The 27230-nt window shown below is 32.0% G+C and overlaps 5 protein-coding genes across 15 annotated transcripts in view; 1 reads left to right on the forward strand and 4 right to left on the reverse strand.

Moving 5' to 3' along the window:
• The first annotated feature begins 1404 nt into the window (after positions 1-1404).
• Positions 1405-2728, forward strand: LOC149057310 (uncharacterized). Its single transcript, XM_089222996.1, has 4 exons — positions 1405-2172; positions 2238-2325; positions 2386-2454; positions 2519-2728. Exons 1-4 carry the CDS (start codon positions 1457-1459, stop codon positions 2726-2728), a joined length of 1083 nt encoding a protein of 360 aa, XP_089079122.1. The 5' UTR covers positions 1405-1456.
• Positions 2729-2887: 159 nt separating this feature from the next.
• LOC149057311 (uncharacterized) lies at positions 2888-3874 on the reverse strand. Its single transcript, XM_089223375.1, has one exon. The coding sequence runs from the start codon at positions 3872-3874 to the stop codon at positions 2888-2890; it is 987 nt and encodes a 328-aa protein (XP_089079501.1).
• A 1435-nt stretch (positions 3875-5309) lies between these two features.
• On the reverse strand, positions 5310-6119 carry LOC149057312 (uncharacterized). Its single transcript, XM_089223376.1, has 2 exons — positions 6029-6119; positions 5310-5965 (listed from the first exon to the last, which is right to left on the reverse strand). Exons 1-2 carry the CDS (start codon positions 6117-6119, stop codon positions 5310-5312), a joined length of 747 nt encoding a protein of 248 aa, XP_089079502.1.
• A 3231-nt stretch (positions 6120-9350) lies between these two features.
• LOC149057313 (uncharacterized) lies at positions 9351-13785 on the reverse strand. 2 transcript variants are annotated; one of them, XM_089224470.1, is made up of 9 exons: positions 11601-13780; positions 11302-11542; positions 11134-11244; positions 10766-11076; positions 10571-10703; positions 10336-10512; positions 10174-10278; positions 9653-10109; positions 9351-9596 (listed from the first exon to the last, which is right to left on the reverse strand). In XM_089224470.1, the coding sequence occupies exons 1-9, from the start codon at positions 13311-13313 to the stop codon at positions 9524-9526; spliced, it is 3321 nt and encodes a 1106-aa protein (XP_089080596.1). In that variant the 5' UTR covers positions 13314-13780; the 3' UTR covers positions 9351-9523. The 2 variants fall into 2 exon arrangements, with proteins under 2 accessions (XP_089080596.1, XP_089080597.1); XM_089224471.1 differs by lacking the exon at positions 9351-9596 and having other exon boundaries at positions 9649-10109; positions 11601-13785.
• A 3825-nt stretch (positions 13786-17610) lies between these two features.
• Positions 17611-27230, reverse strand: part of LOC107168075 (uncharacterized) — a 64820-nt gene continuing 55200 nt past the window's right edge. For all 10 annotated transcript variants that reach the window (XM_089222567.1, XM_089222563.1, XM_089222566.1 and 7 more), the window contains 6 exons: positions 20505-20618; positions 20355-20425; positions 20181-20274; positions 19015-19084; positions 18844-18931; positions 17611-18526 (listed from right to left, as the gene is read on the reverse strand). In XM_089222567.1, the coding sequence (XP_089078693.1) occupies positions 18439-18526; positions 18844-18931; positions 19015-19084; positions 20181-20274; positions 20355-20425; positions 20505-20618 (525 nt within the window). In that variant the 3' untranslated portion in view covers positions 17611-18438. The remainder of the gene's footprint in view (positions 18527-18843; positions 18932-19014; positions 19085-20180; positions 20275-20354; positions 20426-20504; positions 20619-27230) is intronic.

A 27230-nucleotide genomic window follows, 5' to 3' on the forward strand; every position in this document is an offset into this window, starting at 1 on the left:
AATAAACCTGTTGAAGGAGAACCACTTAAAATATCTGTTTTAACTAAAAATACAAAAGGCCATGAATTACAACACACTACTAAAAGACCACTAAAAGGTGATAAAAGAAAAACAATAGGGAGATATTTAGAAACTAATCTTGCTTGTAATTGGAGAAGAGAAAATGTTTCGGATTGGTCGATTTTCTCCTCCAAACCTTTATGATACACATTTCTTACGTAAAGTCAAAGAGGAATCAATAAACAAAACATTAGGAATTACTCACAAATGCCCAATAGCATCTCTTTTAGAATTTCAATTCAACTCAAAATACTCTGGCTCAATACATAGTGTAATTATCTCTCCATTTATAGTTCACTATTGGAGTAATTATCAAAATATTATATATAAAGACGTTTCAAAAAAATATTGCAAACTCTCAATTGATGCGACAGGTAGCTTACTAAAGAAATTAACTTGTACATCATTTATTATCTGGTAATATTTTTTTGTACGAGGCAGTCGTGAGTACAAGTATTGGACATCTTCCAGTCTCTCAAATGGTATCAGAAAAGCACGATACGTTGACAATTTTTTATTGGTTAGGACAATGGATGAAATATGGTAATAAAAGCCCAAATTAAGTTGTATGTGACTTTTCGAAGGCTTTACTTGGAGCAATATCGAGAGCTTTTTGTCATGGTAACAGTCTACACGCCTATAATGATAATTGTTTTAAAGTATTAATCGGTCACGATGAAAAATTGCCTCCTTGTTATATCCACATTGATGTCGAACACATTATAAAAATATTTTGCAGGATAGAATGTTTAATTGGAATAAAAAATAAAGAAATAAAAATAAATATCTTGTCCATCAATAATAAATTATAAGTCTTACAGATGGTTTTAAGTTCTTGGCAAGCAGTCTTAACAAGTATACCTATTCAAAGGAATATGAATGCACTGTCTGCAATGAGGTCATAACATCATTTAGACATCTCCAAAACCATTTGTTTATTGAAACCTATGTCTATGCTGATCAAAGTAAATTTACATTGCACAATTTTCCTGTTAATATAAATGTAAACGACACAAGGTATGTAAGTAGGATATAAAAGAGAGTTCAAACACCGCATCCCGCTGACCCCGCAGACCCCGCAGACCCTGACCCCGCAGACCCTGATCCTCCTGATACCTGATCCCACCACCACCTCCGCCGCCGCCGCCGGTCGCGTACGTACGTGACGTATATCCCCGCCCTACCGCCCGACCTCCTGATACCTGATCCCACCGCCACCTCCGCCGCCGCCGCCACCGCCACCGCCACCACCACCACCGACGCCGCCACCGCCTGACACTAGCGCTACCAATGTTTCCCACTTTATATTGTCGATCAAAATCGTTAGTAGCTGAGTATCCGTTCTAGCAGCAAGTCGTTTAAAAGTGTGTTTTAGTGTTTAAAAATTATTTTAATCATGGCTGGATCAATCAGAAACATGGAAACAATTTACCAGAAGAAGAATTTTACATATATTCCACCAACACCGCCTGCAGAGCTCAACGACTGTAGCAATTTTACACTAGACTTCACCGGCCGTAAGTTTTTGAATGTAGGTCTTGATCCTACAGATGATTTCAACACTATAGTGCAAATAATAACACCTTCACGATATGTAAATATGTCTACCGAATTTCTAAAACGTATTTTCTCACTTATGGGAAATATATTGTCGTTTATACTCGAGCAACCTAAAAAATACAAGCGAAATTTATTTCTGGAAACAGAAATTATTTCGCTATCTAACATGACGTATCAAGGAGAAAATGTGCTAGTGATTGAGTCGAAAAGACAAGCCGGGTGTCGAATATTGTTAAATAGGACAGATTTAATGAAAATGCAATATTTAGAATGGTCAATTCATGAAACGGTCGTTCGAAAGTCAACCATCATACGGCCAGTTGTCTTACAACAGTTTGAGGTTATTGGAAATTATTTGGACCAGGAATTCACCAATGTGAAAACACCACCGAAAAACAACGATGAAATGATCGTTTTTATCAAAAATTTAAATGACGATAAAATAATTGGATCAACTCCTAAAGAAGACATGAACTTCATCAGTCAGCTCAAAATAAATGCTACTACTCAATTAGCTGAACAATGGGCGCAACGATGGAATGGTGAAACGTCACCCGAGTCAAACCTTTAAATTATATCGTTTGTAAAATTATTTAACGTATAATAATTATTTTATAGTTATTCACCGAATCCGAAATGAGGCTCATATCACCCTTGTCGCCACCTCAATACTCAGCCATGTCTCCAATGCTATCACAAGCAGGGGTAATTTATAACTTATTTATATTGAAATAATTTAAGTATTAATTATAATAATTATTTTAGGGGACTGATGAGGATCGTGGAATTGAAGAATTTTTAACACAGGCGACATGGGTACCAAACCAGTCATTGGTAACATTTAATTTTTAAAATAAATATATATATATATATTAACAAATTATTATTATTTGTGTAGCCTATCAGTACACCATCGTTCGACTGTTTAGAGAATTGTGGGCAGTACCCTCCATGGCATGATAAATACATCGAATCTACAAGTCCCGCAGTTGATGAGAACGACGGGCCGACGTCTTTCAACCACTCGCCATCTATTCTCGACTTCACAGGCGGCAAGCCCACGAAAAAATTAAATAAGCGGAACGCTAAACGCAAATTATTTGAATAATATTGTTTAAATAATTTTTGTGTAAAATAAAAACAAGCGTGATACTTAAACAAGTTTTTTCATTTATTTTTTTACAATAAGGTTTACAATTTATATTTAAAACAAGGTATTAATTACAAGGTATAAAAATAATTATTAGATCTAAAATATTTACAAGGTTTACAATTTTCTAACATCTCCACTAAACGGATTGTAAGTTATAATCTGACCATGTAGTATTAAACAATAAGCTGCAGTCTTTTCTGGAATGACGGTGTCCGTTTCAAAGTCTATTCGTAGGTCCACGGTCGATGATTTCACGTTATCATTCTGGTACGACAAATCAACAACGACGATTGGCACATAGTTTTGAAAAATATGTTTTGATAACAATGGTTCACAATAATCTCTCTCGTAATACGATTTTTGAAAGTCTGTATAAGCTTTGTAGAGTATGCTGGTGGTATTATTTTTAAAATCAGCTCGAAAGTCTTCATATGGATACACCTCGGAGTTTAAGTGTACTTTAAGATTTTTTAGTTGACAGTGATCAAATCGCCCAGCGTCGACTTCGATATTGTTTTTTCTACTTGTCTGTAATCCAAACAAAACAAATCTAGGTTTTTCGAGCAAGCTGCTAGACTTTACAGTCCACGAATGAGAAGTGTTTCTAGGGAGCACGGGATACTCGCATAGATCCCAGGTCCTGAACGCACACGACAGTGTTTTACGAGAATCTAATACTTTCAATAACTTTAATTTTTCTTTATCACTGACTTTGATAATAGGCATCTTCCAAGTCACCTTAGTCAGTTCAATAGTAATTTTCTTATTTTTCTCAACGTTTTCGGTGGCTCCGGTACCCACAACATGTATCGCATCGAGGTCGGTAGATGCGCGATTTAAAATCAGTTGCTGATTGCAATTGAGTAATATTTTCTTATAATCTTCGCAAAACCCAAATACATGTTTTAGTGGAATGCATCCAGAAAATACATTGTTGGTCATAAAATTTTTATTATCTTCGCTGTCCATTGCCGAGTCCCAAGCCGCGTTCTCTAACGCATTCAAATCGTTCGGAGTATACGAGCAGTATGCTTTCAAACATGATGACACTCCAGGTGATTTCAATTTCTGTATTTCTATCCCGTTTATTTCATATCGCATCTCAGAGAATAAAAATGCCAATCCGTTATTTTAAAAACGAACTTCACCAACTGCATCGGCAGGTTTATTTATTTTCCCCTCGATGTAAATATAACTCTCACACGGCAAAGTGTAAGAATCCATGTTTTGAACATTAATTCTAATTTCTTCATTGTACGATAGAGCGGCGCTTGAATACGGTGTGAACGAATGGTAACTCTTTTGAGTTATTTTACAATCGTCGACATAGTCGGCCGTCACGTCTAAATATGAGTCATCCATCATTGTAAAGAACGAAGAAAATTTAAATTATTTTTCGTGAGCTTGATATTTTTCGGTTTAGATGTAGACTTCTTAACGGCAGGCGGTATACTGATAGGTTTTTTGATTGAAGCTCTTTTTATATTAAATTTGAGCGCCATATCCACGCGTTATTTGTAAACGAATTGTTATCGGTTCACCACGCAGATTAATTAGACAATCGTTCTGATCTTTTAGCACGATATTTACTTTAGTTATTGAAGTCGTGTTGAGGCCGTAGAAAACTGGATGCCTAGGTACCTCGACGATTTTATATCCCGCAGATACAGTAGGATAAAGCTCGTGTATGATCTGGCTCGGTGCTCCGTCACAGAATGAGCCGGTGATTAAGTTACACTCTACTTTTATAGAGTTTATTTTCATTATGTTGACTATATTTTCAGATTCGTGAGTAGCACCAGTAGTATATAGTACATTTCTAAATCCTAGCAATTTCGCTATGCTATTCTCGACTCCTAAATCGACTTCATGGCTGCACGATATCATACACTTTAATGTTCTGCTGTTTGCTTTTAATTCAAAAAAACTGACATAGTCGGGCATCATTTTTTGTATAATAGACTCTAACTGATCCAACTCATACGTCCCCGTAGGTATAATTACGTACTCATTGTTATTGATCAAATTACGGAAGGCAATAGTATTGCAACCAGGTTCTATGTTTGGTATAGAATTATTTGTCTGTAAGCTTAAAAGACATATCTGTGCAGTATTTTCTACTTCCAACGGAGGAAAGATCTCGCATGACAAATCACTAGAGTTTCCGTTTAACGTTAATGTGAACATGACAAAAATTTTAAACACAAGTGTCCACAGTTTGTAGTATTATATTTCTGCTCTTTGCTGTAATTGAAATGTATGTTGCATCCGTGAAAATATGTTTGTACTTCTAGTGGAGGTGGTAAATTTCCAAAGCTGTCGTAATATACGACTTTTTTTCCGATTTTTTTATACGCTACCCAATGCGTTCCCGTACCGGTTTCCGCGTCCAAATTAATAATCGCTGATTCCTGATGTTTAGGACGTAGAGGCAACTTATCTCTGGTAAACACGCCGATGAAATGAGGTAATTTCATCATACGAGCATATTTTATAAGTTCGTAATCGTACAACGCTCTACTGGGTAACGTGGCAATTAGTTTTTTGACTTTCTATACTTTTTCGCTTTTGGACCACTTTTATGCGGTGTTTCTGTTTTATACGAGTTGCCTTTATACGGCGTGAGATATAAACCTTTACCCAAATGGGATGGAGTGTTTCTATTAAACTCATTGGCGACCTTCACAACGTTGGCTACGCCGCCAGTCAGGGCTCCCAGAGCTGACAACCCGGCGAAAATCGGTATGAGTGGTAGCACACCGCCTTTTTTCGGAATATTTATTGTTCGTGGAACTTTGGTCTTCTTAATTTTGAATGTTTTTCGCGCAACGGCTACACATTTTTTAGTCAATTTCATCAAGTTTTTTTCTCCGACATTTTTCTTGATAACATTTTTAGTGGCTTTAAGTGCTGCTTTGTATCCACACCCGCCACCGATTTTGCGTTTTGCTTTCATGGCGGTAGTTACGCCCCAAGCCACAGCTTTTTCTTTTAGACTGGAATCTTTTGACTTGAATCTATCCCAGGCACGCTGCTCTAATATATAATCGGCTTTGTTACGATCTGCGATAGAGTTACTCTGATCGTACGCAATATCGTGGTCTCTACAAGCAGAGTCCAGTGGGTTTATACCTTTATCACCGCGAGCTAATCGTTTTTTTAAATTTGTACCAGGTCCACAGTATTGATAACCTACAAAGAAATATTATTATTATTTAAAATAAAAATTATTATTATTTAAAATTCCGGACTTACCAGGCACGTGAACTTCCAACGGCAATTTGTTTCTAAGCGTGTTGATCAGACCACCACCCTTATTCTTGGTGCTTCTTCGAGCGAGTGACATTGTGTACTGATTACATTCTCGTCGTTGCTCAGTTATTTATAATGAAGTTCATCAAACAAGGAATAAAACTCACAGTTGAAAACGTGGATCCTCCTACATCGTTTATGAAACAAAGACATGGAGCGCTTCAACCTAATACGATACGTGCGCTTATCGTGGGCCCTTCTGACTGTGGGAAAACTAATTTAATATTTACCTTATTAACGCATATAAACGGAATACGATTTCACAATGTATACATATATTCAAAAACATTGGATCAACCTAAATATAAAATGCTAAGTGATATATTATCAGATATTGATGGTATAAAATTATTTACATTCTATGAAAACGAACAAGTTATTGAACCTGAGAAAGCTTTACCAAACTCTGTGTTTATTTTCGACGATATTATTACTGAAAACCAAAAGATTGCGAGAACTTACTTCTCCAGAGGTCGTCATAATTTAGTCGATGTTTTCTATCTGGCTCAGAGTTATTCAAAAGTGCCAAAACAACTTTTGCGCGATAATGCTAATTTTATTGTATTATTCAAACAAGATGAGACTAATTTAAAGCATGTATACAATGAGCATTGCTCTGGTGACATGTCATACTCGGAGTTTAAAGACTTTTGCACTTCGTGTTGGCGTCTGGGGAGATTTGAGTTTATCGTCATAAACAAAGACTGTGAACGTGACAACGGTCGATATCGTCATGGATTTGACACATTCGTCGTTATATAAAGTGCTGTTATTGTGGAAATGCTTCATTCACAGTCATGGCTGATAGCGGTGTTGTACTCGGAGAACTGATAAAAGCCAAAGAAAATATCAAGCGGAAGTATACAGCATTGAAACAAGGAAAAGCCGATATTCATTCATTAGTATCGGAAACATTAAGTCCGATTATCGAACCATTGAAACAACGTTTCGACCCATCAACATTTCAAGCTCCATCCGTTAATGAAGACAGCATAGAACATAGTGTTGGGGATCCATTCAAAATAAACGACTGGTATAAGTCTTACGATATAGACAAAACGTATGGGCCTAAAATACAATCAAATGGAAGTGTACACTTGGGTAAAAAAGAAATTAAACTCGTTGATAATACGCTAACTATTGAAGATACGACATATCCACTAACACAAGGACTTGGTAATTTAATATTTTCAAAAAACCCTAAGCTGTATACCAAAAACGATTTAAAAACATATAAGTCTATATTAATTCAAACATCAGCCCATCTCACAGCAGACGGGACAAAAATTAAAAGAGGTGGGAATAAATACACGGATTTAATCCAAAATCTGTTTCCATCGGGCGCTGGACTGTCAGTCAAATTACAAAAACATAATTTAGTATACTGGAACGACCCTAACGAGCTAGTCGAAAGGTTGAAGTTACTATTAGCGTCAAAAGCAGCTGGTAATACAGGAGTTTCAAACGAAATACTCTCGATTTTCGAAGAATTGCGTGAAGCAGGGATAATAAAACATATTCCAAATGTCTAAACGTGAAATCTCAGTCGAATTACACAAACCAGCTAGAAAAAATTATACAAGGCGTAGGGTTAATGTTTATGGCAAAAACGATCTATGGCAAGCCGACTTGGTCGAAATGATACCATATTCGAAAAAAAATAAAGGGTACAAGTATATTTTATGTGTTTTGCATGTTTTATTGTATTTTATTTTATATAGACTGTTTTACGAAATATGCTTGGGCAATAGCGTTAAAATCCAAAACTGCTAAAGAAGTTTCCAGTGCAATGTCTAAAATACTGCTCAAACGCTCACCAAAACTATTACAGCTCGATAATGGTAAAGAATTTTACAATTCAACATTTGACGCGTTGATGGGGAAGCACAACATACACAAGTATTCTACGTATAGTACTATGAAAGCGTGTATTGTAGAACGTTTTAACCGCACATTGAAAGAAAAAATGTTCAGAGAGTTTACGGCACGAGGTTCACACGAATGGATTTCTATTTTACCTTCATTGATTAACGAGTACAACAACTCAAAACATAGAACTATAAGAATGACGCCTGTACAAGCTGATGCTAATCCTACGTCAGTCAAAATTAAACAACGAAAAATTATTAATCAAAAAATTAAATTTAACGTAGGTGATAACATTCGTGTAAGCACATATAAAGGTGTATTTGCAAAAGGCTATTTGCCTAGCTGGTCTACAGAAATATTTAAAATTGTTAAAATTAATGAAACATCACCTACTACTTATCAGCTACAAGATTATACTGGAAAACCAATTGCTGGCTGCTTTTATTTAGAAGAAATATTGAAAACAAACTATCCTAACGATTATTTAGTAGAGAAAATTATACGTAAGAAGGGGGACAAAATTTTCGTCAAATGGCTCGGGTTCGATAATACACACAATAGTTGGATAAATACAAGTGACATTAGAAAATAGTGTCAGTCTAGCTGTAGACATGAACGTGTTTGGTAGTTCTCAGTCTAGTGAAACTAATAAATTTTTAGTAAATCTCGAACAAGTTGTTAAATCGTATTCGAATAAACTCGATAAAATTGAGCATTTACTTGAAGAAAATCATAAATCTATTCTATTTCAAGAGGAACAAACAGAAAAGTTAGAATTAACTAACGTGCATAGAGATTACAGAGCATATGACAAGAGGCGAAGTATCATTACAATATATCAAAGAAAGTATAGATGATATTAAAAAAATAATACCAGCTATACTGAGCCGTCTTAACACTATAGAAACTTATTATAAAGACAAGCCATAATGTCTTTAGCCATCTTGGACATGCAATACGTTCTTGGCTTGAACAATAAATACATGATTAAAGAAATGTCTATAGTAGACACAGAAACTTGGACGACCCAACACTGGATTTTTAAACATTCAAAATCCATAGAGGATAACAAAAGTCGTAAAACTAACAAGTGGCTGGAACGTAATTATCATCAACTATCTATAGAATACGGTGACATAGAGTATGAAGAAGTCGGTAGAATATTGAATTCATTAAAATTCAGATGCATTTACGTCAAAGGCGAACAGAAAAAACAAGTTCTTATGGAGTATATACCACACGTCGCACTCGTCAACATTGAAGACTTGGGCTGCCCTCGTTTGGATCAAATATGTGATGATGAAACTCTACCTTGTTGTATTTTTCATATGGAATTTAATCCAAAACAATGTACATTTTATAAAGTTTTTGCTATAAGAAAGTGGTTTGTAAATAATTCTTAAAAATTGTAAACATTATATTTAATAAACGTAATTATATTTTAACATTGTATTTTTTATTTTTACATGGTTACAAAAAGGTTAGAGTATTTACAAGTTTATATGTTACACAAATATGTACAGGTTAAGTTAGGGTAGATGTATGATGAAGAAGCGCTCTCGTTAAATCTTAATCTTGTTCACTCCATTTCACTCCTTCAGCATCCACCTCAGAGTCGAGTTCCGGCCAAACTTCATCTTCCCTATAAAATTAAAAATATTATAAGATAAATTAAAATATACAATTGTATTAACTTACTCTATTCTAAAATGGCCGTGAGCCAAGGTATGTATTTTATCGTCCAATACCACTCTCTTATCATCAAAACTGTTGTAAGTTAATTTGTTCATCTTTATAGTATTAAGTTGGTGATTGAATGATCGAATGGAGAAATTTTGATGGTAGAAATCGAAGTCAGTTTCACCGAATAAACACTTTTTATGATTTTCAATAACATGACCTCGGATGCCTTTTGCTTTGATTTTTTCTTCATCATCCAAAATGTATGCATAGAACTTTGCTCGAAGGGCTATAAATTCTCTCATAATGTGCCCATCTGTTTCATCAGAAAATAGCCCGGGAATCTTCTTTCTCTCAGCAATGTAACACGGATGGTCCTGTGGTAGATTTGACGTGTCCATTCGATCGAGCAAGTTAGAATTATTCACCAGATCATTGTAAAAATCATCGGTCTGAATGTAGTATACCAGTGAATCTACGATAACATTATTATTATTAATGATATATCACTATTTTTTTTTTTAAATTTATTAATTTACCGGTGTCAGTGTACATCAGCTCGATTTTATCGCCATAGTGTTTTTTCATAACGTTATAGTGATAGTCGTACATCAGGGTCTTTGAAATGTCAAGTACACCAAATCCTATACAAAATATAATATATAATATAGTGACTAATAGAAAATTTAAAGTATATTTACCGATATAGATAGGTTTATCAAATTTAATAATTTTGTTCTCTAGCTCCACAGCGTTGAGATTATCATTATACCTAGTACAGTGCTTGAATGTAGTCTTATTGATCAACTTCTGCAACCTCCTCTCACACGATACTAGCTCCATCTTCATTTGCTTGCGTTTTGATTCCATAGTTTTCCCTGTACAAAGTAAAATTTTAATGTTTTTATATGTTTAGAATGTTTATTAGTAACCTACCAAATACAGCGTTATTCATTAGCTTAAAGAAATCCCTCTCAAAATCGTTACCAGCCTTCTTCCTCATCTCAGTGTTAAGTTTAATGTAATCTGCCAACCACGCAGACTGGTTAAACTGTATCACTCTATGTACCTATAAAAAATAAGAGAAATGTTAAAAACCTGTTTGAAATCTTATAAAATGCAGATATTTACTTTTTCAACTATTAAACCGTTTTTAATCGCCTGCTGCAGGTTTCTATAGTGTATAACGTAGTTTGTTTTCTTTTCAAATGTAGCCATCAGTTTTCGTACCTTTGATCCACGCGGTATACTATTTTGTGGTAGGAAAGGCAGGTCATTATGGTTATCGTGCAACTCTTTCGGATAGGATACATCTACTTCACATACCCGTCCTATATCCGATGTTGCTGTCAAACCGTCCAAACCATCCAAGTTGGGTTCAACCCAGTTGAACCCACCATACGGCATGTATTGAGACATTGCCCATCCGTACAAGTTGTTACCTATAAAGTTTATAAAAGTTATAAAATATTTTTAAAAAATAAAATATTTATACTTACAGTCCTGGTATATCAACCACGATTTCTCCTTCGTCTCATCATAACCAGGTGTCTTAGCATTGTTGGCCTTGGCATACCACATGCTGGCCTGCACCAATCCACCACGGATACCTAAAAAAAAAATACAATATTATTATTATATTCATATTTTATAAATAATATACTGACCATTCTCATACATCAAGAGCATATCGTAATCTGTCAGAAGTTCCAACTTCTTACCCGTATACTTCAACATTGCGTGGAAACTTAAACCGGGTGCAGTGAAGTAGTAAGCGGCATCCAGGTTATAAGTCCTCATACAAACATCGCGAAAGTTTTCAAAAACGTCCGCCAACAGTAAGACGTCGATTTTTAGGTATAAATCACTGTAATCACCTAAAGTCTTGCAATTGAAGTGGTTCCAGACCTGTAAACACAATAATTTTAAAATATAGATCTAAATAAGCGCAAATCGTATAACATACCTCCTTGGTGTGATCGAACTCTTCCTCCTTTATCCCCGACTCAGTCAATGTGCTGTAAAAGTCTCTCTTCCGTGGTAATAGCCTATCGTTCAACTTGTCCCAGCTATCGGTGTACTCATACGGGTACACCTCTTTCCGCGTCACGAGCGGCATATCATCTTCAGTGAATACTTTGGCGGTTTCTCGAAAGTTTTCAAGAGCTGGTGTTATCAGATTTTTAGCGAGTGAAGATAGACTCGTTGCAATGAAACGGAAAGTATCAATAAACCGAATCGAAAATTTGCTTGACACATATTTCGTAAACGAAATATATTTTTCCTCACTGTTGGGTATTACTTTTATAGTTTGGGTGTCATGACCAAGTTCTGTGACTATCAGGTGTGCGTCGTAGTTGGACAAGTTGTGGAAAAATATCGGCACAAAGTTTTGTGTTTGCAATTTTTGGTTGCATACATTACAAAGTGCTTGACGATATTTTCCTGTGAGATGGCAATGGTCAGCTGTCTTGCGATATAGTATCTCCGAGGGTGGGCTAAACTCTATTTTACATAAATTGCAATGCGTTGCTGCTTCGTGAGCCTGGACGTCATCCGCGGACATGTTTATGGCTATATTGGTCTTTAGTAATTTTTCAATCTTTAACGATATATCCGTCACGGTATCGACGAAATGTCTTGCCACATCAGGTCGACTCTCACTTCCTCGGTAGATAACTGGTGCTGTTGGTATCTCGTGTCTCGCTAATAGCTCTGTCGGTACATCTTCACTCGCCTTCACAATGAGCCCATAGCTCATCGCTTCATGTTTGTGAACAATCTTCGTATTTCCCCCCTTCACTTCGTCCTTCTTAACTAGCAGTGTCTCAAAATCAGCATAGATGACAAATGGGTGTCTCTCTGTGTTTTTCCACGCATCAAATTGCAGACACTCACCTTCTTTCGGCATCACCGGTAATATGGGCTTATGTATTCCACATATTAGTTTATGCTGATTCATAGCCTCCTGCCCGCTCAACTTGTGTTTATATATTTGATTGTCGAAACTCGTGAAACACCGCTTACAAAAAACAACTTGGCCGTTATGTCTAGTTTTTTGATGTCTCATAAGTCGTGAAAAATTTGATATAAACACGTAGTGTGTGTTGTCGTCGTCCGTCACCGACAACAAGTCGAAATGGTTCGCCTTCTCTTCATCGACTACGCGTAGCGGGTACACCTCGTATGTTGGATATTTCTTAGGTGGTTGAAACTTATTTTCGAGGCCGTAAACATTGACAGACACGTTCGGATTATTTCTTTCAAAAATCTTTACTTGGTGAAGAGGTGTCGGGAAGGTGATACCATCAAAATTATATTTTCCTTCGTGTTGACGATAATTTTCATTGACACGAAATTTATTTTCTCCTACAACATGTTTTGCTAATATAGCCCACTTGAAACATTCCTGGTCCGTGTTTTGAGGGTTGATGGTAGCTCGCTTATTTTCGATAAACGCCGGCAACTGAATATAAGACGAACCGGACATTGGTGTATATTTATATACCGCCAACAATAACCCGTCTATACTTTCTAAGGTAAACCCGCTTCCTCTACTAGTATAAGTTTCTTCCTCCTTCAACAACTTCATGTACGCTCTCTCGATAATCGCACTAATGTCGCTATCTGAGAAAATTTCGGTCGCTGATAACAATAATATGATAAGGTGTGATAACATAATAAATGATAACGGTAATATATGTCTCGCACGTACGCGGGAGGCGGGATGCGGAATGCGGGAGGTGGGATGCGGGATGCGGGAGGTGGGATGCGGGATGCGGGATGCGGGATGCGGGATGCGGCGTCAGTGGCGGTTGGTGGCGGTGGGATCAGGTATCAGGAGGTCGGGCGGTAGGGCGAGGATATACGTCACGTACGTACGTGACCGGCGGCGGCGGCGGCGGCGGTGGCGGGTGGTGGCGGTGGGATCAGGTATCAGGAGGATCAGGGTCTGCGGGGTCAGCGGGGTCAGCGGGATGCGGTGTTTGAACTCTCTTTTATATCCTACTTATGTAATATTTAAAATTATTTAAAATTATTATCATTATTATTTAAAGTGTAATTGGTTTTTCAGTTATACATTTTATGGTGCTGTTGGTTATAATGCAAATCATTACGTTACATACATTAGACGATCAAATAACAAGTGGAAAATGCATAATGATCTATTTAAGAAAATCATTGTAATTAAAAACTTTTATAAATTAGAAATATGCCCTCATCTTCTTGTTTACATTCAAAATTAATTATAAAATTAAAATTGTTTGTAATATGTTAATTTTTATAAAATGATTTACTTATTTTAATTCATAAATAATAATAAAAAAAAAACAATTTCCAAATTGAAATGTTTCTGATTTTAAAGGTCCAAAATCTTGAAAGTGTTTATTGTTATTGTTACTTTTTTACTATATTTCTATTATTATAATATTGACTATTGTAATTTATATTTTACAGACGTAAGATTTTTAAAATTATTATGTTATAAAAAACAGTAACTTGTGTTTTAATTTTAAGTTTATTAGAAATTGATATGATATTTATCGATTTAAAGACATAGTTATAATAATTTTGTTTAATATTTTGTAACTGTCAAAAAGACATATAAACCTATGTATAATTTAGGTTGAATTTTATCTAATTTTATAGATTAACCTATTTAAATTTTAAATTTATATTTAAAATATTTTTAATTAGTATGTTTAATTTAGTAGTAGTAAATTTTAGCAAAATATTTGATGAGGTTGGAGCATGGGTGGATCTAACCATTGGAGATTTGTAGCACAAAGTTGTGGTGCCAGCGTGAAATTGGCACCACTAAGAGAAAAATGTTTTTTGCGTGGATTGAGTGAGTATGAAATTTTAAAAATTGTTTAGCAAATTTTAGCAAATAATTTGCAAAATATTTGCTGAGGTTGGAGGTTTGTAGCTCAAAGATGTGGTGCCAACTTCACATCACTACTTGATGTAGTTAATATGAAGTATACTATCATTACGTCAGTTGATATGGAACATTCATTCAGTCAATACAAAAATATTTTACCACCAAATCGCTGCTATTAAACATTTTTAAATCTTAGAGAATATGTAGTTTCGTAGGTACTGTTTTAATAATTAGATAAGAGATAAGATTTTTATAATTACTTTTAATATTTATTTTTTCTGTTAAGCGGTTATTACAAATTTTAATTTTTTTTTTACATATTTCAATAAAAATAAGTACATATTTTAATTTTTTCATTATAATAAAATCCGTTCCCTAGTTATGACGAGTAAGAAAGGCTAGTAGTGTTTCTTTTATTTTTTAGTCCGTTGGCGTTCCAGTTTAATAAGATGGTATTATGTTGATGCATTTGAGTTTAAATGTGCACTACTAAGGATGGCTGAAAATCGAATTGATGTCTTTAGATTTAGTACAAGCAGCGTAGTTTATGTTTGATTGAATGAAGGCGAGGTTAGTTGATTCTGGTAAGTTAGATTCGATTCAATTTGATTCTTATGATAGATTTGACCTAGTATTTTCAGTCTGAGTGGACTTCTCTTTTCAGTACCTCTTGCATAATAGCTGGCTATTTCCTGAAATTTTCTGTGTGGCTTCCAACGCAATTTGTGAACTTTAGTTTTTCTTCAGGAGTTTTCATAAGGAAAACTGTTGGCCAGCACATTTAATAAACCTCAGAAAAGTGTAAGCCTTGTAAGTTTAAGTGGCTGAATTGTTGGCAATTGTAGTATTGTACTGGTGTGTTTAATTTATATCTTTCAATTATATTGATTTTAATTATTTTCAAATATCATGAAAAGCAGTAAACGAAGGTTGAAGATCCCATTGTTTTCTACTGTTTTTTAAACAACCATCTGAATGAGAAGTTTTTGTGAAATTATTTCACATTGGTTACTGTGTACCCTAGATTGATCAGTTATTTATAACTTCAGTGTCGGTGATTTCCCCAAGAAGATTTTTTATAACTATTTTTAATGTTCTTTAGTCAGAGAAGCTATATGTATGGTATTCTGTGTTCGATGTAGTAAAATATTTTTGGACTATTCAAAATAGTTCAATTTCAAAACACTAAATTTTTATGGAATCAATGACAAAGAATTTTGCTTCAATTGAGTTTTCTGGAATATTAGCCATAAGTTTTCCCGCCACTTTTCTCCAAACTCAGCCTTTGAGAGTTATTGATGGGATTTTTGGAATGTTTTTCTATACCTGGGTAAAATTAGAATGATTAAATTGGTTGTCATCTTTGCTTGAATAATCTGATGAATGACGGTAATCGTCTTCAATTATATTGACTAGAGTTTCAATTTCCTTCTGGCTTGTAGAAGATAAGGGTTTTGATTGTTATGCAAAGTTTGTCTGCATGGTGTTTGCAGCTTGGTTGTAGACGTTTGGTGTTGAAGACTTAGAATTTATGGAAGACGGAAGTGGTGAATTGAATTATTTTACGGCTTTTTCGACCGATGATATACTTTAAATCGGCTTGATGACTAAATTTATTTTTGATAATAGTTTGGAGTGCGGCGTGTAAGGAGGTGGAAGAATGTTTGATGTCTGATTTCGACTTTTATTGATGATTATTAGAGGTGGATTGGATTGGCGTTTGACGCCGTTATCATTGGTTAGGTTTCCACGACACATGGTTGGGTGGACCGTTTGGCTTCGGCACTTCTTGGGTTGCACTTCGCATCCGGTGCAAGATCCTACAGCTTCACCCCTCAGATAACTATGCCTCTTGATCAAGATTGAGGGGGATAGAATAAGTAATTTGGTCTACTTACTACGTAGATGTGTATGTCTAGACCAGTGCTAGTACGAAGATGATGTTGATGGACAATGATATTGTTGGATAGATTATGATGCTGCGAACGCTGAATGTTGACTTTGAAGGTTTCAGTCTCGGAAAAGGGGCCATTATATATATATATATATATATATATATATATATATAACAGCATGTATCTAAAATTTTGAAGAAAAAAAAATTTGAAAAAAGTAAATAGTTTTTATAAATAATGAGTGTTTTACACCTCATGAATCACCCTAGATTAATTGATAAGTAATTATTGATTGTTGATTCAATTATGCTCTATGGCAGAAGCTTTATTAAACCACGATTTGTTTTTTTTCTTATTTCATTTTCCTCCCAACTATACAAATTAAAATAACTTTATATTTATTAATTATGGAAGTGACCAGTGGCAATGTAGTATATTTAATAGGGACTAATTTCTCTGTATTTTTTTAGCCCACTCAATTTCTGTCTATTATTCCAATTTTATGTCAATTTTTCCATCCCAATAATTTTAAACATTGAAATCTAAATTAAAAAAACTCGCACCTTTCAAATAAATACTTCATTTAAATAATCCTTCAATAATATTATTGTCTTAAGTATAATTAAGATGCTTAAATGTTACTACAATAAAAACCACAAAGAAGGTATTTATACTTTTGTTATACCGTATGTCAATTCTGTGATTTAATAACACGGTTTAAGATAATTTATATCTGTAATTATTATTTTTAAAACCCAAGATCAGTATGAATTACGGCTTTTAGAGAACGGCATTTTTGTGATTTCAAGAATCAAGTTTTCAAGTATTATTTACAAGACAATTGATATCTATTGAAAATGTAATGAATCTCTTCATGAAAAAACATGGTTTTGATTTCTTTATAAAATACACATTTCAAAACCTTGTCTTTTATTTAAATTTTTATTCTTGATTTTGAACACATCATATAACAACACCAGTACATTATTTGGGTGCAACACCATACAAAAGAAAATGAGTGGTGATCAGTTATCCCTTGTTGTATCAATTTTTAAAGATAGTAAGATTCTCCGTAATTTACAAATTAAAAAACATTGATCAATATTCAAATGCATCATAAATTTCAGAATATTACACAGCCCCAAATAACACATAACTGTTAAGTATAATATTAACATGAATCACGCTTACAATAATTACACATGGATAATAACATATTTATTTAATTGGTAAACAATGTCAATTTTTAAATAAATAAATTTACATTTAGTCGAATACAATTACTGAATACTTTCATAATAAGAAATACATTTTAATAAAATAAAACAATATCAGTCTCTTAACTGGGTGTACATTTGTACACTTACACACAAGTCATATAATAGTTGGGTACAATAAATTTATCAAGAATATAATATTTGATATAGGTTCATTTACAATATAGTAAATTAAATTAAATTAGAACAGAATAGTGAAAAATATTTTATCATAAATAATCAACTTACAAACTAACTGGTTTCTTAACAGATAAATTCAAGATACAATATGTTTTAAAAAAATAATGAGATATATGTCGTACATGAAATAAACATTCAAATAATTTTACTCAAATATATCTTAGTTAACATGTAGACAAATAATATTTCTAATTTAAATATCACTAATACTCCAAATTAAATTTAAAAAAAAAGAAAAAACCATCGAAAAAGTTTGTGCAATTGATTTTACTGTTAATAATAATCAAAGGTATATGAGTACTATACTTATAAAGCCATTGTATTTATTACAATAGAAAAAATGCTTTTATTGGAAACAATAAATATTAATTTAAATATATATATCAAAAGAGTAACCTATTTTATACTTGACAAATAATATTAAGTAATAAAATTAAGGTAAAAAAAGGTAAATAAATTACATTGTATGTATAAAAAAAATTGTACAGAGTAATAAACTATTATCTAAGTATGTGTAATGAACAACAATTAGTTGCGACAGACTGTATCATTCCAAGAGGGGAAAAGTTACACATAGTATGCCTTTCTATATTCATAGGGCATTATACAATCATAATTCATCATATAGATATGCTCATATTTTTGCTCTATAAAACTAAAAAAAAAAAAATAGCAATAATTAATTACACATATTAGATATGTAATTTAGAAATTATCTAACAACAAACATAAGCCCCTGTTAAAATTTCATGTTTTTATACTTGTATTAGGTATATTAAAAAGTAAAATATTTAATATTTTACACTCATTTTATTTATATAAAAGATAATTTTATTTTACTATTGTAATTTATTAAAGGTTCCACTCACAAATTGGGTGTTACCTTAAAATTTGAATTACAGTGTATCCGATTACTTTTTAATATAAATGTAATTCGTTAATTTAAGTTCGGGTAAATATAAAATACTTTACCTAAGAAATCCTTTAATAAATTCAACAGCATCAGGTACAAAATTATTCATTTTGTCCTTCACCATGTGGAAAAATTTGGGCAGTTTCACTGTAAAGATATTTTTTTTACATAAATTAATAAAAAAAAATCTGGCCATAGAATAAGGATTTGATTTTAGAATGTATACTTACTGACAAATCGGAGAAAGTGAGGAAGTCCATAGATATGGCACATGGATTTACCAACATTGGTAAGTATAACCTGCAACAATGGATGAAATTAGTTTTAAAACTTAGTGGACTTCAAGTCATCAAATTTACTACTTAATCAATTTAAATGTTATTAATTAATTGTTGTGTTGTTTTAGTTATTATTCGATAAATAAATAATTTGCATAAGTGTGTGAAGTAGTACAAATAATTTTTATTACTACACAAACATGACCAGATATAACACAAAACATTTTCCAATACCACCCACATAAAAAGTATAACATGCACAAATGTATTAAAACCAATACAAATTGATACGTAAAAAGGAGGACAAATGAGTACCACTGTGCTAGACAGCAGTTGTCTAGTATATTAGTATGTCGTTGTGATGGATGTGTTTTATTTGAATTCAATGATGAATCATTCTATATAACAAATTATTATGAGCTGAGACCTTGTATTATCTTAGCATACTAGCATAGCTAATAAGAAAATCAAATAATAACAAAAAGTTGATGAAAATCTAAAATTTCTCATGGCTACACTAGCGTAACTTTCCGGTGAACATTCTTTTCTTTTTCTTTTTTTTTTAACAAAAAACATGTTGAAAATCATTTACTGTTTTACTAATCTATTACTGTTTTTAATATTAGATATGAAAAGAAAAAACATTTATGAATTTCTAACCAAAAATAACTAATAATATTAGAAAAATAATCAGAGCTAAATAGCTCAAAAAGAATCAAAATAGTTTGAAAATTTTACCATTTATGAAAAATGGTAATTTTAACAATTGGCAAAAATGTAATAACTTGTATATTATGCTTCTTAATAATTTTTGTATAAAGAAACTTTTCAAATTTTTTAATACTATAGAGTCACTATAGAGAATAATCATAAAAAGTTTTAAAAAATTCTAAAGGCACTTAAGTATAATTAGCTTAAACCTTACCATTGTCTAAAACTTAAACTTGGTAACATTAATAAATACTATTAAGGTTTTATGTTATGTAAAAAACAAATAATTCCATGATAATGCTTTGTCATTGTTTCATTAAAAATTGCAATCTAAACATTCTATTTTCTACCAATTATGTATTTTATTTTTAAGGTTAAAATAAATAAATAAAAACCAATTAACTTACATCATTATGTTTAGGCCTTTCAAGTGGATGTAACAACCACAAATACAACGAACGGTTAAATGCTTCTAGCATGATCTTAGCCATATCCTGCCGACTGAAATATAGTAAGTATTTAATTATTATTTTTAAAAATAATTATACAACATCATAGTAGTTAATAGTTTTTATACTAACCTAGTGCTATTTTCAGCTACGTATTCATTCATAATTGTGTGCACGTTTGTACATGAAGGTACTATTGAAATCTAATAAATAAAAACATCAAATAATTTTACTATTTATCAATTATTAACCAGTATTAATTTTTTTAATAGTTCCACTTACACAACGATCATCTTCAAGCATATGTTTGTCTAGGATTAATATTGCATAAGCAAACTTTGGCAACTTCACGTTGTAGTCTTCCAATGACATCATGCCATTCCGTGGATTAATAAACTAAAAACAAAATCAATAAGTAATGTACTAATTTTATAACCAATTTAATTGTGTTTTAAATAATAACCAAAGAGTCAAATAATTGAATAATATGTGAATCATCTACTAAGAAATAGAACTTATATTTTATATTCTTGTTAATCTAATAATTGGAATGCATTTAATTTAAATATATATTCATATATTTTTGATCATACATTTCCAAATACTTTTTTCCCTAAACTACACATATTTTTAAGTATAACTTTAATTCAACATTTAATAATATACAATATGAAAATTATAATTTTTTTTTTAAATATTATTTTCCACAGAACTGGAAGTGATTAGATCTATATAAAGTAGATCATCCTTATATACATAAAAAACATGCTTTTTTTATGTACCATTTTTGTGACTACGCTATTTAATTTTTTTCCATTTTTTTTTCACAATTGTTTCACATGCCTTCCTGAGTGTCACCACATTGCCCGATTTTCAAAATTTTGATTTAAAGGGTTGAAATTGGCAAAAATGAATTTTTACGTGTAATTAGTATATTTATACCAGTCATATAGTCATAACAATAGTAGTCCGACCGACAACGGGAAATACGGTACGGCACGGCGGCCCAAGGATCTACCTGTACTATGACCTTTTTTTTGTGTGTGTATTTTATTGGCGTTTAGATATGAATTGTTCCAAGGCTATATATTTTATGAGTTGTATAGAAAACACCGACTATATAGCTCAATAATTATACGAATTGCGTTATCTAAAAATAATAAAACATTTCTTATCGATATGCGTAATAGAATCATTTGTAAATATTTATATTATATTTTATTTTTGTTTTATTTATAATTCAACTACTATTACTATTTAGCAATTGATAGCATTCAGTAAAATAACTATTTTTTTCTTTAAAATACAATGGGTGTTGATTTAACAATTTCATTTTGAGAAAGCAAAAACTACACACGTGCAAAGCCGGATAATTCAGCTAGTACAATAAATTGCTGGTCAGTATAAAAAAATCCAAGACTAATACGAGGTCTGATATAATTAGAGATTAAATGCTTTATATATTGACGGCTATAGCTTAGCAACAATAACAAACGACTTAAACGAAAATCAAAAATCGCCTCCATACCTAATGACTACATTATAGCTATTCGTTGTTCGTTAATTAGACTAGGTATCTATGACTTCACGGGAATATTTACTTTAAATAGCTGCGGATAAATAGAGCGACGAAAAAAGAATAATCAATATAATACGAAACACAGATCCACGACGATGACCTACAACAATGACGGTAGCGATAGGTTCATGGTACAGAACGGGCTTTGGGAGCGGCAGACGTTGACACCCAGCAAAACTAACGTCCGAAAATGGCTGGCAGGCCTATTTGTGCAGTCGGTGCGCGCCGGTGAACAGTCACTGGAAGACGGTCACTTGGCTACGGCAGCGGCCATTTTTGCGAGCGCCACGCTGCTCACTGACCGGTTGGAGACGTTCACGGAAGCCGTCCGACGCGTGTATCCGTGTTATTTTTACAGACTTTACGAACATCGATTGATTACTATGGGCTACGGACACTTGTTCTCGGAGACCGCACCTACCAAAACTGACGGTGCAACAATACGTGGACGGTCACCAATCAGTCATCGCTTAGAGGTTTGTTCAACCAACCCGGCCCAACGACCATTGTCACCGACATCGATGACAATGACAACACCTCTATAACCACAAAATTGATAAAGCAAGTATAATACTAGAAGCAAATAAATGCTCACCATGCTTTATAGTTACTATTCAAAGATTATTTTGAAAAAATTGCATTAACATCTAACTATTATTTCCTGTTACTACCCAGTGGCGGCTCGTCAAGGGAGACAAGTGAGACTCATCCTCACCTAAGTATTGTGAAGAAAAAGGAGGTTCATATTCTATAATTATTGTTATTTCCAATCGACTTCAAGAATATTAAAATACTCAATAATATATAATACATTTTAAAATACAAAATCTTTTTATAGATTTGTTTTGAGCTGTTTACTAACATGTTAATTTTTCAATTTGTTTAGTTATTTTTTCTATAAATATCTATAAAAATTTATTTGTTCGGTAGAAAATCTTGAAAATTTAATACAAGGCTTCTAACACATTGTAACAATAGCAGTTAAAAAATATTAAAAATTCGTAGGCACGATTTTTTTTTATAAGCATTCAAAGTTCAAATTTTGACAACATATTATGTAAAAATCACGAAAATTCGTAAATTATTTTATGCTAGAAATTCATAAAAAATTTTCCTTTTATATCTAAGATTTGAAAATTTAATACATAACTCCTACCATATTTTTACAATAGCAATTGAAAAATAAAATAAAAATATAGTCACAATTTTTATTTACAAGGATTCAAAGTTTGAATTTTGACAACATACGTAAAAATCACGAAAATTTATAAATTATTAAAAATAATGTTAGAAATTCATAAAAAAATTTTATTTGACATCTAAGATTTGAAAATTTTTCATAATCTATAATATATCCTAGACCGATAAACCGTCTTCGCTCAGAATCGTTTTTCGTATACAATGATATAATATCATTGGATTCAAATTAAATTACATCCATTACAGTAACCCACTTGTAACCTACTGTACAGCAGAGCGACATCCACGACTTACCCGCCTTTTTTTATTATGAAATGAGGCAGAATGATTCGGGCCTCAGATTTTGTCAACATTATCCATTAGTCATTTGCCGAAGCGACGTAACTTCCACTAATAGAAATAGGAACTGGTAGGTTGTCGTAATGTTGTTTAGTATAAGTGTATACCTACCTATAATACTGTTATCACAATCTAAAGATATCGGTTCTTATCTGTCTAGTGTCTAGTGTCTTGTAATTTGTACTACAGTTAAGTAAATCTCTGAGTAATAAATAAAAAAATTATTGACAAATTTGCATTACTCAAAGACAGAAGAATAGATTTAATTTATAAAAAAAATATAAAATTAATTTTGTTATTGTTTTAGTAAATGATATTTATGTAATAAGTATTGTTTTTTTTTTAAAAGTTGACTTTATTCTGATATTTCAGATAATATTGTATGGTTTATTATTTATATATTTTTAAAGGTATTAAATATTAAATTGATTTATTTTAAAAGTTAACTTATAACTCATTTTGATATAACCTCCCACCCCCCCCCCCCCCAAAAAAAAAAAAAAAATAATAATAAATAATAATAATATTTAAAATTGTGCAGTAAATTAGGGGTATAAAAAATGGGCCAAAAATAAGGGTGGCCGTTAGCTTATTCTTGTAAATTGTTTTTTTATTGTAAAGTTTGCGGCACCCCCCCCCCCCATTTTTTGTTAAAACGTAATTAAATATTAACTGTAAATTTTTAAATCAAAACATTCAATTTTAAGACACGCCCCCAGGAACTTGAAGTTTAGTAGTTTTGTAATTTTTTATGAAAATCAATAAACATTGGGCTATAACTTTTTTTTCTCAACCAAAAAACATTTAATATTTATTATTTTAGATAGAAAATTTTAAAAATGTCACTTTTGACATTATTATATAATTTATTATCGGCATAGTTATAATTTTATGCAAAAAATAATTAAAATCTCGAAAAATCTGGCAAAACCGTGTATTATTGTTTTTTTTATTTATAACAGTCAAACGGTTCAAAATACATTAAAATTACCAATGTACAAAACTATTGTAGTATATAAATTAATATATATATATAATTATATATAATATTTATATAAGTCCAAACACATCTTAGTAAGATTTAAAGTAGTTATTATATGCGTATAAAAAATGTGTATTAATAATTTTAATCTAATGACTGTGGTTTCTCGAGAATAATCTACCATATTATTATTAAATTACAATGTAATTATCAATTGATTACAGTCAATTACTGTGGTTATAATATAAAGATAAGATTACAAAATTCGTCTAAATTAAATAATATTGTGCCTTTTGCTGTCATTTAACCTATAGTGTTCAGTATTCACCAGACAAGTTTATTTGTTGTTTTGTACTTATATTTCATAATATTTTACACTATTGTTAATTTTTGCGTTTCACAATGTCTTATTTATGCTTACGAGAGAAAATTTAATTAACAACTATTCAAATAAAATATCAGGAAGTAAAATTCCCGTCTAATTTAGAAGTATTAAAGACTTTATTTTTTAATACAAGAGTTGTAAAATTGAATTTTCGTGAAGTGCTAGATTAATTATTCGAGAAGAGTTTGTTTTTTGGGAAAAAGCGCGTATCCCAGTACGAATAGAAAAACACTGTATATCTAAAGTCGAATCTTTATATGATTAGTGGAGAACACTTCAAAAGCATGCCGCAAGAAATACAGCAAGTCATAAAGAACACGAAGAACTGTTTATTTCAAAATTTAATGATTTATTCGATGTAGCCTATGCAGATGCTCTACAAATTATAAAAATCGAAACAGATAGACTATTTTTAATAAATCAACGAAAAAAAGGACGTATAGGATTTATGTATGGCATTGATTATACAAGTATGCGAAAAGAGCAACTTTCTATGGAACGAAAAAATAAAGCACTTATAAGACTAAAGCGAAATGCTCAAACTGAAGGTAATTGTAAATGTTAATTTATGCTTTTGGCTTAATTAATATAATAATATGTCTCTACATTTTTTCTTAGAAAATTTAATGGAAATAGACAACACATCAAGTGACCTGGAGATAGACGACTCTTCAAGTGGCTTGGAGATAGACGAATCTTTTAGTTCTGTGGAAATAGATGTTGGGCCTTCATCATCAAAACAAGTAAGAGGACAGAAGAACGTAATTACTACTAAACTAGTTTGTGCACAAGACAACTGTAAAGTAAGTGATGGGGGACAATTCATATCATTATGGCCGTAGTTGAAGCTCTAGAAAAAAATTTGGAGAACTTTGTTATTAATAGGACATCAATTCAACGTTTTCGACAGATTTTGCGTAAGGAGAGAGCGAGTAGAATAAAAGATAAATTTCAAGAATGTAATCTGCAAGCTGTTGTTTTATACTGGGACGGCAAACTACTTCCTAATTTGGTTGGCAAAGATATTATTGATAGGCTAGCCATAGTAATTTCGAGTGGTGATATAGAAAAAATTCTAAGTATTCCTGTTTTACAAAAAGCAACAGCAAATGAGCAGACAGAAGTTATTTACAAAACTATAATTGAATGGAATATACAAAATTCAGTTAAAGCTCTGTCATTTGATACAACTGCAGTTAATAGTGGTCGATTGGGTGGTACTTGTGTATTGTTAGAAGGACTTTTAGGAAAAAAATTATTTTATTTGCCGTGTAGACATCATATTTATGAAATCATTTTACGAAGTGTTTTTGAGGAAAAATTAAATAAACCATCAGCGAAAGAAGTTCCTATTTTCAAAAGATTCCAGCTATCATGGAATAAAATAAACAAGAACAATTTTTCTCCATGTATTTCGGACAAACAAATTAAAGAAATTATTAACCCACATTTAACAAGAGTCTTAGAATTTGTAAAGGAACATTTGAAAATTGTACAACCTCGAAACGATTACAAGGAGTTACTCGAGTTAACAATGATTTTTCTTGATGCTAGACCAAAAACTACGAAATTTTTCCAAACTCCTGGTGCAATTCACCATGCAAAATTTATTGTCTTAAAATATACATTTTTCGTAATAAATTTGAATTAAGTACTTTTGAAAACAATGGACTTAACGATATTTGTATATTTGTAGTTTCAATGTACATAGAAGAATGGTTTAAAGCGCCTTCCGCTGCAGCCACACCATATCAAGATTTACTTTTTATACGAAAATTGTACAACTATAGTTCAATTGATAATAATATATCTAGAGTAGCACTAAATCAATGTCGAAATTTGTGATATCTAACACCCGAAGTAGTTGCATTGGCATTTTTCGATAAAAGTGTTTCTATTGAATCAAACAGAAAAATGATAATTAAACTACATAATAAAATAGATTCAAATGACAAAATCAAACGATTAAATTTAAAAGAATCAGAAATTCAAGATTTTGTGAAAAACGAAATAGAATTTTTTGTCACAAGTGAAACTTTAAATTTTTTCAAAATATTTAACTTGGATACAGAATTTCTTTTGAATGGCCCATCAGATTGAAATGAAAACTTATCTTTTCAAAATGCATCGCAAATGGTTTCTAAACTAAAAACTGTCAAAGATACGGCTGAGAGAGGAATACAATTGATTGAAGACTATAATTCTATACTCACCACAAATGAAGAACAAAAACAATTTGTGTTACAAGTTGTAAGTGATTACAGAAAACTATTTCCTGACTGCAAAAAGGAAACATTAAAAAAAAAAAGTATGAGTAAACATATAAGTAATTATTTTTAAACATTATAACAGAAAATTTAATTTTAATAATTTTGTACATATGTTATTTTAATGTATTTGGAATTGTTTGACTGATATAAATAAAAAACGGTTTAGTCAGATCAGAATCAATTACATTATAATTTAATAATAATATGGTAGATTATTCTCCAGAAACCACAGTCATTAGATTAAAATTATTAA

The sequence above is a fragment of the Diuraphis noxia genome, unplaced genomic scaffold, assembly GCF_037042655.1.
Source record: "Diuraphis noxia isolate RWA-SAM2 unplaced genomic scaffold, SU_Dnox_SAM2 contig0003, whole genome shotgun sequence".
Taxonomy (NCBI): Eukaryota; Metazoa; Arthropoda; class Insecta; order Hemiptera; family Aphididae; genus Diuraphis; species Diuraphis noxia.

Bases quoted from the DNA above. Each gene is read 5' to 3' on its own strand.
- LOC149057310 (XM_089222996.1), top strand. From the start codon at position 1,457: ATGGCTGGATCAATCAGAAACATGGAAACAATTTACCAGAAGAAGAAT. The intron at 2,173-2,237 runs ACCCGAGTCAAA...AATTATTTTATA, and splicing joins CGATGGAATGGTGAAACGTC to GTTATTCACCGAATCCGAAA. The intron at 2,326-2,385 runs GTAATTTATAAC...TAATTATTTTAG, and splicing joins CAATGCTATCACAAGCAGGG to GGGACTGATGAGGATCGTGG.
- LOC149057313 (XM_089224470.1), bottom strand. From the start codon at position 13,313: ATGTTATCACACCTTATCATATTATTGTTATCAGCGACCGAAATTTTC. The intron at 11,543-11,600 runs GTATGTTATACG...TTGTGTTTACAG, and splicing joins AGTTCGATCACACCAAGGAG to GTCTGGAACCACTTCAATTG. The intron at 11,245-11,301 runs GTCAGTATATTA...TTTTTTTTTTAG, and splicing joins GCTCTTGATGTATGAGAATG to GTATCCGTGGTGGATTGGTG.
- LOC149057311 (XM_089223375.1), bottom strand. From the start codon at position 3,874: ATGCGATATGAAATAAACGGGATAGAAATACAGAAATTGAAATCACCT.
- LOC149057312 (XM_089223376.1), bottom strand. From the start codon at position 6,119: ATGTCACTCGCTCGAAGAAGCACCAAGAATAAGGGTGGTGGTCTGATC. The intron at 5,966-6,028 runs GTAAGTCCGGAA...ATTTCTTTGTAG, and splicing joins GTTGGAAGTTCACGTGCCTG to GTTATCAATACTGTGGACCT.